We start from the raw sequence: 16432 nt of genomic DNA, 5'->3' as shown, positions 1-16432 counted from the left end.
TATTAGTTTCCCGAACAAATCATGTGCTTGCCTACTTCACTCTGTCACACATGCTGTTACTTCTGTATAAACACAGTTCACTTGCCTAACATTTGCTTCATGCTTAGAGATTTTTTTTCCCTCTGGAAGACATCCATGGCATGCCAAACCTGGATCAAATACTGTCATAGATGCTGAGGAACCTAAGCTTCCCTGATCACAGACTTTAAGGGATATTACAATTGCTTGCTTATTTGTCTTGTTAGACACAAGTTATGTCATAAAATTAACTAATCTGAACAACAAAACACAGAAGATGCTTTGAATGACCCTTTGCCCAGTTCTCCTAAGATGATACTTTTCCAGTATTATTCGAATGACTCTTTCTTCCTCTAGATCTAGCTATCGTTGTGTTTCTATCATTCATCTGTCTTTCCCATGAGATTTTATTCCTTGAGGATAGGGACTGCATCTTAACATCTTTCTACCCCTCAAAAGTCATTAACAGTGCCTGATATATACAAGGCACTCAGTAAAGGTTTATGAAATAAATAAAAAAGTCAATCTGGATCATTCTGGATGCCTGAGCAATCTTTAAGCCCCTGAAAAAGCTAGCAAAATCAAATAATGTAGCAACTAATTGAAAGGCAGTTATTTATAGAGGTGTCATGTAATAATTTTATTTAATTTCAGTCTCACTATCCTCATTTGTAAACAAAGATAATTTTATCTTCCTCACAAAACTAATATAAGAATTAAATAAAAACACAAATACAAAGTGCTTATCACAGTACCTGACACACAATTAGTGTACAGTAAGTGGCAAATACTATTATGATGATGATATACAACAAACTAAACATATTTTGCTGCTTCTTTTGATATATTGTTCTTAAGTCCCTTTAATTTTTAAAATGAATATCTAATGGTTATACAGCAAAACGAACGCAAGTGGAGATATTTTGCAGATCACCTAGCAGCAACTCAACCGCACTTTTTTACAAAATAGTGGAAAACGAGTCACTTCATATTACATAGTACAGCACTGGAACCAATTATTTAATTGTAATGACATTTGCTTATAATGTAATTCTGAACACTGAGGAACTTAACATGACAAAAAAAAATCAAAATTTTATATCTTGTATTTTTCTAACAATCAGCCTTTGATTCTGAAGGTCTTTCTTTTAAGTCTAAAGTAACTTGCTTATCTATCTTTCAAGTTGTGCCATATGATACAAAGAATATACCCACAGCTGCCTTTCTTATACAAATACTCTTTATAGCTACCTTCTATTACAAAGTGTTGGCATCACTATGAAGCACTTCACACATTCTCTTTCTACAGAACACCAGTTGATATTTTTTATGTATATGTCAGTATATATTCCATCTCTTTATTTCCTTTTTCATGTAATCTGAATGGAAAGCTTCAAGAAAACATACATCTAAAAAAATCTGTGCTGGCATAAGTCTGTCCTGTATAATCACCAGTAATCTCTTTATGTCCCCTGAGAGAGGTCATCGAGGGTTTGCCAGATTTACAATGGCCCCTCAGAGGGTTAATAACTGACGAATTACTCCATAAAATATCACTGATCCTTTCTTCTGTTTCTGCAGTAAGGCGGGACACACATGCCACAGACAGGTTCTAAACTATCAGTCTTCATAAATCAGAAAAATCATATTCATCCTTAGGGATTTCTATGCAGTTACATAATTAAGCATATACTAAAATATTCAGATTTCTTCTAGTCAATTATTAGAGAGACTTTATGAGACAGAATACATCTTTTTTAGGGATGAGAGGACTCAGGAAAGGACAACTCACCTGTTTTAAAACAAAAAAAGTACCAGAGCGTTCATTAAAAATTGTTAAGAGTTAAAGGAACAGGGTAAAAGGAAATAACAAAGGGGAAAAATCAAACTATGGCTACAAGGAAGATGAAGCAAAATAATAACTAAACTTGCAACTATACAAAATGTACAAGCCACTGGCTGTTTTCTAAAAGGCTCATTTTATTAAGCTATTTTCCTAAAGGACAGGTAAGGAACAGGGCAGGCCAAACTGACACTTGGATTTACCTTTGTGCTTGTGCCTGGGTTTATGAGGTTTTTTGCCAGAAGGAAAGAGAGCTGAATCCAAATTATAAAAGTAGAATATTTTGAATGTCTTAAAAATTTTTTTAAATTACAAAACTCTACTAATGTTTTATGCTAAGCATTTTCATTTCCTCAAGGAATTCCTAAAGAACAAAATCTTTTTTAAAAAAGTTACTAGAAAATGCAAAAGCATTCATTAACATCTCAGACTATTATGAACCATCACTGTAATAAATGTATATGTTTAGGATCCATGTCAGTAAAAAGGTATCATTTACAAAGATTGTGCTACTTTTAGTGACTAATCCAGAAAACTATATAAGTGAAATCAAATGCTTCTCTTGTAGAACGGAGGTATCCCCTGAGGAAGAACCAATTCTCCTATCCAATTTAATACTTTTATTCATCAAATGGAAATGAGAGTATAAGCAAAAATTATTTTAGTTTTTAAAGTAAAAATGGAATGAAAGACATCATGCAATTTTGCCTTCAAACACCACAGAATTATTCAGGATATGAAAAGAATAGAAGGAAATACAGTTCAAAGAGGAATAAATGTCCCTAACTTTAGCAGTTTACAAGTTTGTTTATACAACAAACCATCCATACGCTTTCAAATGATAAATGTTGCATAACAAATTTCAATAATCACATGTCATTAAACAGTTTTCACCAATTTCACGTCAAAGACAATGAGAAAAGATATCATTTTGCTTCTTTGTTCAAAATATGGTAAAATATTGCTATAATAACATTTTAAGTATAGAATAACAATAAACTCTCAAGGAACTGATTTGCTTATGGTAAAATCATATATATATGTCTTTGGAGACTTACTAAAGGTTTTCAAGAGCAAAACTTTAAAACAGAAGTAAACACTTGGAAAAGGCCAGTTAAGTATATATAACAAAATTAATTTTCACTGCTAATTGGGTAACAAAAAAAAATTAGCTAAAACTTAAGCAATTACCAGAGCCAGAGTTCTAATCACCCTCCTCTTACCTGTGACTTGTGGTACGTAAGGTACTGACAATCTCTCAACACTGTATCCACTTCCACCTAATGACTCTGCAATTTTGTTGGTCAGAAAGTACAGATTTTTTTCATGCTTCTCTAAAGATTTTGGAAGCCTGTCAAGTTGATCAAAACAACTCACTCAGTATTGCTTAAATTATTGAGCAAAAAGAAGTGGCTATACAAAACATTCTAGAGCAAAAGCCAACATTTTAAACAAACACAACTTAACCTATGTTAAATGCAAAAAAATCAGCATATTTTAGGCGACTAATTTGAGCTCTTTAAAAACACATAGTATGTGGTCCCATGTATTAACCATTTTGCCATGATTCTTCTTCTGTAACAATCCAATAGTGAATTCAGCCTCATATTTCTCTGCTGATATTTGCACATTAAGTGATGAAGAGCACTAAATTTAGTTTTCATTTTCATGTTAATTAAATATCAACTAAGAGAAGGAAATTAAAACAAGCTCACTGATTACTATTGAAACTACATTAGCCAGCTAAATGTAAGGAAATGCTTGCCCACCCATATAAGGTTTTACTTTCCTTTCAACTGCTTCTTATGCTGATGCTTGTAATACAAACTGCTTCTAGAGTCCCAAATAATACTTTGACTAAAGTATTATTCGTATGTATATATATATTTTTTTTTTGAGAGAGCAAGGAAGATGGCTACTAGTAATATTTTCCTTAATTTGTTCTTTCTCCCACAATTTAATGAATATTGTTATCCGTTATTGAAAGTCTTCAGGCAAACCCCTTGGGTATCCTCCCACTGTGGGAGCTTTACTGTCTCCTCAATAAATCCTGCTTTCTCACTTAAAAAAAAAACCAAAGTCTTCAACAGGATATTGTATTCTCTTAAAGCAGCGTTCATTTAAACATGGGACCATAAAAATGCTATCTTTGAGACATATCCCAGATTTTTTGAAAGCAGATAAAACTTTATTTTCTTTAAAATTTTCTTTCAAGATTGACTCTATGTGTGCATGAGTCTATATCTATAATGTAACAAGGGAAACAGTGAAATTAATTAAATGACAGAAACACAAAATGATTAGTATAAAGCGTCAGTAACTATTATAACAATAGTTTACTTCTTTAAAATTATCATTAATCAGTATCTCAAGTCTGTGCTCCTTCCTTAAAAAGTAAGAATTAACATACATGCACTTATCTCTGAAAATATGCTCTGGTAGAAAATAAGGGGCTTCCAAAGTGCGAATTTCAATAACCTGTAAAATATCCAAAAACAAAACACAACCAAAATCAAAAACCTCACCTCCCAAAAACTTGCCAGAAACATTTAGAAAACAACAACAAAATTAAGTATTTATAAGAAATACCATCACTTTACTTTTGAATTTAAACTAAGTGTACAGTCCAAATACAAATTTCTTTTACGTTTCACATTTATCATTTTCAAATTTAGTAGATAAAGCCATGACAATAAAAACAAAGTAAAAAAGAATGACACATTACATTTGCTTACACCTACGATAAAAAATGAGAATATGTATTTTCTTAAGTGCACTACTTTGGAAATCCCGTCACCAATCGCCATCCTCCACTTGCTGCCTGGGCACAAGGTTGCACGGTACTTCACTTGTGAGGCCAGGTCCTACCCTGAACTGTGACCAACTTAAAGAAGGTCCTTTACTTTGGTAATATTTATATCTCTGATGGTGAGCATCAAATGTTTGATTAATAAATGACAGAGTTTTATTTCTTAGAAAGCACTAGAAATCTAGATTTTAGCAAGGACTAAAGATGTGCTCTTAGTTTAATAAAAATGAGGTTCTCCCTTATAGGTGTCTTTAAAAGTAGACATCTTCTGCCAGGGGCTCTAAAATGTTTATTAAATCATACAATTAACCATTTAAGAGTTATTGCAGAAGAAAGCTAAATTGAAAGACACAGAACAATTGTCTGAGAATTATATTAATTCATTAATTATTCTACTTTTGAGATCTGCCTCAAGTAATGTAAATCAACAACAAAACCTGTATAATTTAAGAAAATTTAGATACTAAGATTCCCAATGGTTCAAAGGAAAAAAAATTATAGAATCGCATGAGATGTTCTAGGAAAAAAATATTCTATCCAGCTAGTACATTACAAAATTATAATAAAACAATTAAGCATATAGAAAATATAACACAAAAACACTAGCTATAGCTTTAGCTGCAGTTTCAATTTAGTGGCTGCATATCTTTGTACAAAATTCAAGTTTAAGAACTTTTCTAAATACATTACCTTGCTAACATGCTGGCAAAACGCAGGGACAGCTATCATCTGACTTACAAAGTTGAGATATGCTGCAACCAGTGCCATGATTCCACAGCGATGGAACATTGACAAATTATCCTCATTGATAATCGCACTGTCCTTTAGTAAGAAACAAACACAACCAAAAGATGAAGTTCTTAGGCTCCATCAGCATTTTCTCTATGATTATACTGAAAAGCTACAGGTAGTTTGAAATGCTAACCTAAAAATGTCACCTTATCAGAAGTTATTTGGTAAAAGAATTCTAAAACAGGAGAATAAACGCCCTTGTATAAGAGAGCTAAATTTTTCAACTTACATGTCTCTTCCATGGGAAAGCTTTTCCTGTTCTAACCATTGCGTTCTTCTATTATATCACACAACTCCAATTAAACAACTATATTATGTATTATCATTTAATGACTATTGTCCCCTCTAGACTAGAAGTATAGGTGCAGAGACTGTGTTTGTCTTTTTCAACACAGTATCCCTATGACCTTGAAAGATATTCAGCACACAGTCAATGCTCATTCAACATTTGTAAAAATAATAAATGAATGTGGTCACAGTCTTGAGTATATCAGATTCACAACTAGACATCTCCTTTTTAAAATTCATGTCCTTGGATAAAGGCAACAACACTTTAAAAATAGTGTCTGCTTCATTAAAAAGTTTCCTTCAGTGAATGGTTATAAAAGCATACCTGTAAAGCAATGGCTAATCGAATGAGATCAATAACCACTTCTTCATTGGCCAGTTCAATAGTTATAAGAGCAAGAGAAGTATAAAGTAGCTCATAGTTTTTCTGAACATTGTCATCCTCTTTACAGCCCAAATATATGTGCCGATATAGCTGCTGCCCATTCTGAAGACAAATGACAGAGGAAAAGATAGTTTTGCTTAAAATGCAGAAAAGGCAGATTTCATATGCATATAACCTTCTACAAAGTAGCTATCTTACTATATAACTTAGCATGGAAACAAAATTTAAGCTGATGATCAGATGGTCAAAGTCCAATCATCAACCAACAGGCTAATATACAACTATAAACTAACTGTAGGCTAATATAAAACTATAAACTAACTATAAACCTTAAATAAAAACAGCAAGAAAGAAATAGTTCCTGTGTAAAAAATGAAAAAAATTTAATAATAATCTGAAAAAACTAAAAGCAAATTATAGATTGATTTGAGAAAAAAGTGAAATGGATGGTAGAATTCTGGGAGATACTTTTGAAATACAGCCTCGGCAATAAAGAATATTTTGCTAAGAGGAAATGTACTCAGGTTTTCTTGACTTGGGAACAATTCCTGTACCATTGGTTAGCTGTCCAGAGAGAAGCATTTGCAAGTCCTTTTATATTTTGGCATGAAGTCTCTAAAGGGGAGTCAAAAGCCAAGTTATAGGGAAGAGGTTACAGAACTCCGCAGGGAAGCACCGAGGTTTCCCCCTAACCTAGTCTAATCTAAGTATGTTAATAAAGGATATTAAAGTCTTCCCCATCTAGGCATTCCTGGATATAGATACAATAGCCAAGTGAGAGTTTGTTAAAGTTTTATCAAATCAGAGAATTATGGAGGAAAAAGTACTGTTTATTACAGAATATAAAACATAGCAAAAAGAGGGTGGTTCCCATTTCCAGGCACAATGGAGTCATTAATTCATCTTGGTGCATTAGTTCTCAACTCTGAAAGTGAAAATCACTGGGTAACTGCAATGACGACCATCCTTCCCTCTCCACTGTCCACCCTCCCCCAATATGATGTAACGAGTCAGTGGTAAAGTCCAAGCATCAGGGCTTTTTAAATATAAAGCTCCCAAGGTAATAGTAACATGCAACCAGGGATAAGAACAACAGGGCTTACTCATTCCAGTGTGTGTGGGGGGGGACACTTTAACTTAATACACCAATCCTGGTTCTAGTAGGTTCTTCTGATTGATCATTTTAGAGGGAAACGGGCAACAGCAGCGCAGACTCTTCTGAAGCCAGCCTGTCTATAGTAAGTGTGCATTCTGCTCTGTCCATGAATAAAATAATTCTTTTAAGTTGGACTATACTATATATCTAAAAAATGGTTAATAAATAGGGGAGAGACATTCTTTTTTAGTTTTTGTATTTCTTGTATATCATCCAGTAAATGAAAGTTGTTCCACATTTAACATTTTAAAAATTAATCTTATTTTTAACTGACAAATCATAATTATATACATTTAAAGGATTCACTGATGTTTTGATGTGTGTATACAGTGTGGAATGTTTAAATAGTGCATCTATTACCTTGCTTACCTTTTTATGGTGAGACATTTGAAATTTACTCTTAGCTATTTTGAAATATACAATATATTATTGACTGTAGTCACCTGCTATGCAGTAGATCTCAAAGCCTATTCCTCCTATCTGAAACTTTGTACCCTCTGACATCTCCCTATTGGCCCACTGCCCGCCCCAGAACTGTGTGCCTTGTAAGGGCTGGTGGCATGTGTGTCATAGTTACCACATCTTCAATGTTGAGCTCAGTGTCTGTCAAATATTAGGTCCTTGTTTACACAATATGCTAAATAGCCACAGGCATCTTAATCTTCTAAATTTGGCCATTTTCCAATATACCTCCAGAATTTAAATGATCATTATAATATAGTGAGGATCACTTATTAAGGGCAGAGATACTGGCTAACTTATCTTTATATCCCAAGTTGTGGAGAGAACAATGCCTAATACACAGTAAACTCTCACTATAGTTATTTATTCAATGGTGATAGCTATTTTCAAAAACTTGAAGCTGCCTATAAGAGTCACTGAAAGTGGTATCAGCCTGCGTGTTTTAGCAAAGGAGGAGTACAGGGCAAGAATTATAGGAAAACATTTTACGCAGAAGAAGAAATTGAGAACTATTACATGAGCCCAACAATACAATGTTTAGACACAGGCAGGAGGAGATAACATCAGGAAAGTTATGGTGACTTGGGGAAGGCTGAGAATGGCAGTTGAGGTCTTTCAACTCCAAAATTTTATGGCCTTATTTCAAGGTCACAGATCAATATAAAACCACCCAAGAAATCAAGTGGCTATAACTTACATAACGCATTTATTTTTTTGGAAGATAATCTTACCTTTTTCATGAAACTTGTATCTTGCCTACAGATTTTTTCTCTTTTTATCTTTAGATCAGCCACATCTGGAATTATTCTAGAAACAATCAAAATATCATTTTTAATGAATAGCACATTTAGTTATAATATGTCTTATGTGGAAAATTATACTTATACTTAGGAGTTTAAACTATTTAACAGTCATTTCAATGAGCATTTTAAATAAGCTTATATGCAATGACACTACTGAATTACAAAATTTAATTAAGGGAAATTGCATAACGTAATCTTGACTTCTAATGCCATTCTGAAATTTAAAGCAAAACTAAATAAATCCATGTAACTACTGATTACTAGTAGATAAGATCTCTGAAGAGTACATTAAATGACCTCCAAACATCTACTATCTTAAAATATATTAAGAATTAAATTGCTAATTTATACCAATTAAATAAAAGTCTGAATTAATCAAATCTGGAAATGTTAGACTAAAAAAACTGTAATGCTGAAATACACTAAAATTAGTAAAAACATGATCATTAAGCCCATTTCAAAAGAGCTTATCACCTGATCCCTCGAAGCTTTGCTCTGTTGTCGTGGCGATCCATCAGATTATGCATTACTTCCAGGACTAACTGTCTCAGCTCATAGTCTTCCATGAGCGATGGCGATAACAAGGGATCCAGAAAAGAGCCTGGCAGTGCAGTAACAATTGTCTTTGCTTTGTATCCTGAGGTTACCTGGTGATCAGGAGGAAAACAACCAGTCTTTGTCATGAGTCCATCTTTAGTAAAATTCTCACACTGTTTTATAAGGGCCAGAAACTTAGGGAGACAGAAACTATGGATGGAGCCTGAAGAAAAGACACAACGGAAATGGGTAAGATAATGAAGGATTTTACTAAATTTATAAAAACATCACTAACAAGGAGAACAGTACACATTTACCACATGCTGGGCAAGATACCAACCACCATATAGGTATTAACTTGGTCCTCACCATATATCCTTGTGAGATAGGCACTAGTTAGAAACTATATCACCAACTTAGAAGGAAAACCTGAGGCTCAGAGATCATAAGAAGAGTCAGTACAAAACAGATATAGAAAGATTAAGTGGCAAATAGTAAAAGTGAGACATGCAAATTTTAAAGTTAAATTTGCAAATTATTCTTTAATTTTAAATGGTTAACAGGAATGAATTTTCATTTTGGAAAGCTGGACTTTTTTAGTAACTTGATTTGACATTTACGAGTGCATCAGTAAACTCTAAATATAAAAGCTTTTAAAGAGAATATACTTAAATGATATTAAACATTTTAAGCATACCACACAGATACTTATTCAGTTGACCAGGTAGTATAGTCATGATGTGAGGGGAGATAATTTATTTAGGGAATTCATTTAACATAGATGAAGGCTTAGGACCAAATTAAATTTCAGATGGGAAATTTCAACATATTTTCAGGATTATGAACATATATGAAATATTTAACGTTATACTTGGGCACTTATAAGATGAAGGTGATTTTATATGCCAGATGGGAAATCGGGAGGACAACTGTCTACCTGTTAAAATGGAAAATTAAAAATTTATTCATGCCTCAAATCACATACAAAAATAAAATTCAGATTAACGTGTAAATGTAGAAAGCCAAATGTTAAAAACTACTGTGAGAAAATGCAAATATGTCTATACCATGAGTAGGAAAAGTTTTTAAACAGTATACAAATGTCAAACTACAAAACATGTAGAAAAGAAATGATAAATCTGGTTAAACCAGACTTTAAAACTTCTGGTATGACAAACACCATAAACAGAATTTAAAATAAAACCAAATAAGATATTTCTGCACTTATCCTTAGGTATGAGATATTTTCTTTAAAAATGGGATTATGTATAATAAAGATTTCCAACATAAATCTAAAAGATACTGATTTGAAAAGGACACAGATATGCTAGAAATAGTTCAAAGATGAATATAATTACTATAAAATAATCAGAGAACTTCTCATTCTGGGTACGCTTTTCCTTTTCAGCTATTTATAGCCACTTCAAATTTAAAATGACAAATTTTCATTGTAGTTAATAATCTTCCCAATAAGCAGCCATTATTTGGTCAGTAAATGACATAAATAGGGAAATATGTTGAAAGAACTTTGGATTTCACCATCCTTAATAAAACAAACAACAACAGAAGCTGGTGAGGATGTGGAGAAAAAGGAACCCTTCTACACTGCTGGTGGGAATGCAAACTAGTGCCACCTCTTTGGAAGACAGTGTGGCGGTTTCTGAAGGAATTAGAAATTGACCTCCCATATGACCCAGCAATAACCCTATTGGGAATATACCTGGAGGAACTCAAATCATTCTACAAAAAAGATACCTGCACACGTATGTTCGCTGCAGCTCTATTCACAATAGCAAAAACATGGAACCAACCACGTTGCCCATCAAAGTTGGACTGGATAAAAAAAAAATGTGGTAGATATACACAATGGAATATTATGCAGCCATGAAGGAAAAACATAGGAACTTTGCAGCAACTTGGATGGATATAGAGTTGATCATACTCAGTGATCTATCACAGAAACAAAGAACAGAGTACCATATGTTCTCACACATAAGTGGACCTTGAACAATTATAGTACTATAAGACTATAAGAAAGCAATTGTCAAGGGAGGGGGTAGGATTGGCAGTTGAGGGAAACTGCTAGAGGAGGGAGGGGCATACTTCATCAACAAGGGTACCTACATAATCAATATTTGTATACCTAACACTGAATTGTGCACAATATCTTTATTAAAAAAAAAAAACAAACAGAACTTTGAATTTCAAGTTTGGGTTCTATTCATTAGCTCTTGCTGCACCTCCTCAACTCCTGCCACTCAGTCTCTGAGCCCAGGTATCTTTATCTATCAAACAGCAATAGTTTCTGCCCTATGTATGTTTCTTCATTATGAAGATCAAGCAAAAAGGAGAAGAAATAGTATTAAAAAAATAGAATTTTTAAAAAATTAAGAGTATAATAAAATAGTAACCACAAAAAGTATCTTACTTTAAAAAAAAAAAGTTTATAACACAAAGTGATTCCTTTAAACGTGTCAATAATTTAAGGTTGTGTCCTTCACCTGTCTTGATTGCCTTACCATAAGTAAAGATCTCAGCAACATTATCTGAATCCGCCTGGTTCCCAATTCCCTAAAATATATAAAAAGTTGACATTATTATACTAATTAACATGTATAATACCTCTTACTTAAATTGCTATTTACTGATTTCAACTGGATAAATTAGATTTTATTTTTATAATAGTTTGTCATGGCTCACCTTACACACCAAAGTGAATTTTGTATGAATTAAAACAGTTATATGTTAAAAAATATCAAATTCAAACAAAAAAATTCATGCTATTGGCTCTCAAAGGAAATAGTCCTATGCATATGATGCCATGAAAATCAAATCATAAAAAATACACAACTCAAATTAAAAGACACTATAAATTGCGGAAAATATTTACTACAAACATAGTTGACGGATATAATATCTCTTTAACATATATGAATAAACAGGTAAGAACAATTTAAAAAGAGATAACAAATGGAAAAACAGTTATTTAATTAATAGTCAAAGAAACATAAATCAAATAAGACTATTATTTCCTTAACTCAGTAAAACAAAAACATTCACAAACTAAAGCTTTAGCATGTTAAACAATCAAATGAGACTTATAAAATAAGGGGCAAAAACACATGATCTTTACAATCACTATCAGTTCTAGAATTCTAGGAATAAACAAACATTCCTGATACAGTGACATTAATTTCTAAAATCTGTACAGGACACCTGAAGCTTTACTCTAAATGTGTATGAATATATACAATGTTCAGGCTAAACAAACTTTCCACCTAATCTAAGACATAGAAAATTTAAGAGTTTATGCTAAGCTGAAAAATGATTCTAAAGGCACACAAATGTTGATTCAATTGATTAGCAGTCTGGTGTCATAAATGTACTGCTTTTTATAGGACTTTTACTACTAATGTTTTTTTAAAAACTAACATTTTCTAGATTTTTTTACCGTAACATTTAACCCAAGATTAAATTCAAATTTACAGTCATACCTTAATTGACTTATATCCAAAGTATGGGTGGATGTTCCAAAAACAGGTACTTTCCCCATAATGAACATCATGATTTCTGACCGCTGATAATCTGGTAGGTTACTTCCAAAAAATCCTACAAAAATATTAAAATAAATTTTACAAATTAAAAAACATTTATTTTTCCATATAATGCAAAAGTATTTTTAAACAAAGTTTTCAACAAATGGTAAAACAATGACTGACAGTTTTTAAACTACATATAACAGTAAAGATATAAGTTCATTTGTATAAAATCATTTAGTTATATACAATATCACACATGTACAATGAACTAATATTTACATAAAATAATAAACATCCAAAAGTCTACTGCATATTGTTATAACTGTGACAAACCAGCACTGATTTTAGTAGACTGAAGTTTTAGAAAAAGAAAAAAAAAATTGGGCTAGTATTTTGGATGAAACTCTTATTCATATATTGTGAGCATTCTTGAAAAGTTAGCAATTAGGCCGACTTTATCTGGTAAAGATGACAATAATTAGGTTACTACTCTGGCTTTCCAGGACTGTCCACACATTTTAGAATGTCATTAAAGTGAGTCAGGTTTATTGTTCAACCCTGTGAGTTAATTCAGTATACTTCAGTTAACTCAACTGATGTAAAAAATAAGTAAATAACTTATTATCTTGTCATTTCTCTCATACACTCTTGGGTTTGAGAATATTTTAAATGTGTCTGCTGTAGCTTTTGGTATTTAATTTCTGATTATAAAAGATTTATAACCCTTAATTGTCATTTACTAAAACTTTCACATTTCTCTGAAAGATCAAATCATGGCTTTTTTGTTCCTTTTTTTAAAATTTAAAGCAATCATTACAGAAATTTTCTGTGTCTTTGATAGTTTGTTTTTTCAGTGCAACTCTTCAGCTGCTATTATTGGATTTAATGATCTGTTTCATACAAACTCAATCTGTTCTAGTTGGCACTTTGATTGGGCCTAAGGGTAAAAGTCATTTCCCACAATCACATTCTTTTATAATAAATATACTCATAACCTTAACATTACTCCACGTGCGTATTGTCCTAGTTAACATTTACAAAGCACATATTTATGGGGAAAGAGACTATTTTGTATTTGGATCCTTACAATAACCTTATGAGTGTGGATGCTACTGCCTGTCTCAGTTTCCTCTTCTGGAAATTAGTATAAGAGAGTTAACTAATCTCACAATAAAATTACACTGCTACTATTATGGTCTGTGGTAAGGGTTACTTATTTCCAAAGCCTGTGCTATTATTACTCAATACATTCTAGTATTTAAAACAGAAGCTACTTTTAACTTTCCAGGCATCTAACTAGGAACGTTCATATTTATTGCACAAACTCAACACTGATTTTTTTGTTCCAAACAAGTCAAGTCACTACCATAAGGACACAAAGTGGCCTGCACTTTTGTTTACCATGGCACATAATACACGACTAACCAAATACAGTGTTGCTAAAATTAGAATTGCCAAACACCATCACACTTTCCTACATTCAATAACATGTCTATTAATAATTTATGATCATCCCTCATGCTCTTCAGGAGTGTGGAACAGTTTCCTCCAATTCAGTGGGTCCCAACTTTTGCTATGTATTAAAATTACTTGAGGAGCTTTTAAAATGCTTATGCACAGGTTGTATACACAGTAATTAAGTCAGAATATCTGTGGGTGGGAGTCGAGGCATCAGTGTTTTTTTAAGATCCTGAGGTAATTTCAGTGTGCAGCAGAAATTAGGAGCCACTGCCCTAAGGCAAAACCCTTTTAGTTTTGTTTCACAGGTACATATATCTGATGTTAATTAGATTTAATAAGACTGTTAAAAACTGAAAATAGTACTAATAGGAAAGAAATGTAACTAACTTATGCTTTATCATTGCTTTTTTTAACTTTAAAATTGGGTAAGAGTTTTCCACATGATCAACTCTAAAGATAGAGTCTCAAAAACATCTCATTCTTTATAACCACTGTTGTATTTGAACACTAAACAGAAATGAGCCCAGAAAAAAGAACACAGAAGGGGGCGATGTTCCTAATTATTTTAAAATAAAGACATGTCCAACAGCTTCATAACTTAAAGTGCAAAAGCTACAACAGTTCTGTGTTCCATGGCCCACCAACAGGAATATTCACATGTTCTGATTACCACCAACTACTGAGAAATTAAAAAGAAAAATATTAGGAAACCAGAAGTCTGATTTTATAAAAGAAATCTTACTCACTGTGCCACACTGCATTTTTGTGCTCTCACGTTTCAATTCTCACATGTTATTCTGAATATGTTATACCAAAGAAATATGGCATGAGTCTGCTATATCATTTTATAATAAGATACTTGAGGAACAACAAATTAAATATTTTACAGTGAAACAGTAGCACTAAATTAAGTAAAAGTCACTGAAACAATTTAAATTAATAATTTGAAAGCAAGATTAGCTCATTTGATATCTCATCTTAGAACATCACAGGAAATCAATAAATAACCCAGATATATGTAAGTCACCATAGACACTAGGTTCACTATGCTTTGATATTATTGTTGTAAGCAATAACTATAATGTCTGTGCTCTAGTGTGACTCCATGGTAATGCTGAAATTTATTACATTTTGTCATTTCTATCAATCACCAAATCTTAAGTACCTACTATATGTCAGACAGTGTGTTGAGTAAGGCACTCCTGGGTCCTTTGCCTCATGCATGTGATGAGGCTACAACTAGGTGAAAGAGAGGTAGGTATCACTCCACTCAGGCCAATCAAATTCCTCTACAAGGTAAGAGCCACGTGCATCATGAAGCCCTAGCACAGGAGCTGGTGTGTGTGTATGTTCAATAAATAAGTTTTGAATGGGAATGCAGAATGCATGTACACATATCTATGAAACTTTAGAAACAAAATGACAAAGAGTAACTCTGCATTAAATATCCCAAAGGATTACTATAAATAAGTAGCCCAAAAGTGAGAAAATCAGTCAGATAAAAAGAATAAGCCAAGTTCCAGAAAAAATTTGTGTACAACTCTGCTATAAACTGAAAATACTAGATTAGAAATGAGGTACTAAATCCTAGGGATATAATCTAATTTTGAAACTATCATAGCAATTAATGTAGTTACATTAAAATATGATGTGAGGAGACAGGCGTGGTGGTTCACGCCTATAATCCCAGCACTTTGGGAGGCTAAAGTGAGAGGATTGCCTAACCCCACAGGTTCGAGATCAGCCAGGGCAACTTGGCGAGATCTCATCTCTACAATAAATCAAAAAATTAGCTGGACATTGTGGCATGTGCCTGTATCTCCAGCTACTTGGAAGGCTGAGGTAGAAGGATCGCCTGAGTCCAGCAGGTCGAAGATGCAGTGGCCGGGAGTGTGCCACTGCCCTCCAGCCCGGGTGACAGAGTGAGTGAGACTCCAACTCAAAAACAAACAAACAAACAAACAAAAATATATGATATGGGATTCTAAAGAAAATATGAAGAGGAGAAGGCTAAACAGAAAAACATCTTCCTTGCTTTAACTTGCATTTATATACAGATTATTTCACTTCCAAAAAAGTAAATTCTCATGACTTTTTATTTTTAGGAAGCACTGAATGGTTTGTACTTTGATCATCATTTAAAAAAACAAAAAGAAAAAAGAAAGAAAAGCAAAACATTAAAGCTCAAGATATTAGTATTCAGATTTGGGTCTCTAATACCATTCCCCACTAAAAAAAAACTGAGAAAATGACTGATTCCAGAGCTGGGCAGGAAGTATAAAATTAGTCTGGACTAGCTTACCCAAATAAGCCAATGCTCAAAATAAGGGGGGGGGGGG

At 32.9% G+C, this 16432-nt stretch overlaps 1 protein-coding gene across 6 annotated transcripts in view; it reads right to left on the bottom strand.

The window, feature by feature from the left end:
• EFR3A (EFR3 homolog A) overlaps nucleotides 1-16432 on the bottom strand; it is a 125488-nt gene that overhangs the window by 23645 nt on the left and 85411 nt on the right. For 4 of the 6 annotated variants that reach the window (XR_002481331.1, XR_002481330.1, XM_008074204.2 and 1 more), the window contains exons 11-18: nucleotides 12588-12702; nucleotides 11613-11664; nucleotides 9031-9203; nucleotides 8485-8560; nucleotides 6076-6237; nucleotides 5361-5492; nucleotides 4272-4339; nucleotides 3085-3212 (exon numbers count right to left, since the gene is read on the bottom strand). Coding sequence is in view for 4 of the 6 variants with exons in the window: in XM_008074204.2 (XP_008072395.1) it covers nucleotides 3085-3212; nucleotides 4272-4339; nucleotides 5361-5492; nucleotides 6076-6237; nucleotides 8485-8560; nucleotides 9031-9203; nucleotides 11613-11664; nucleotides 12588-12702 (906 nt within the window). In the remaining 2 variants the exon portion in view is untranslated. Of the gene's footprint in view, nucleotides 1-2064; nucleotides 2116-3084; nucleotides 3213-4271; nucleotides 4340-5360; nucleotides 5493-6075; nucleotides 6238-8484; nucleotides 8561-9030; nucleotides 9204-11612; nucleotides 11665-12587; nucleotides 12703-16432 lie in introns of all 6 variants that reach the window. The other 2 variants (XM_021707071.1, XM_021707070.1) reach the window with 1 other exon arrangement.

This window comes from Carlito syrichta, unplaced genomic scaffold (assembly GCF_000164805.1).
Source record: "Carlito syrichta isolate Samal-C Ts95f unplaced genomic scaffold, Tarsius_syrichta-2.0.1 Scaffold316368, whole genome shotgun sequence".
In the NCBI taxonomy this organism is placed as follows: Eukaryota; Metazoa; Chordata; class Mammalia; order Primates; family Tarsiidae; genus Carlito; species Carlito syrichta.
This window is presented reverse-complemented; position numbering and strand designations above follow the sequence as displayed.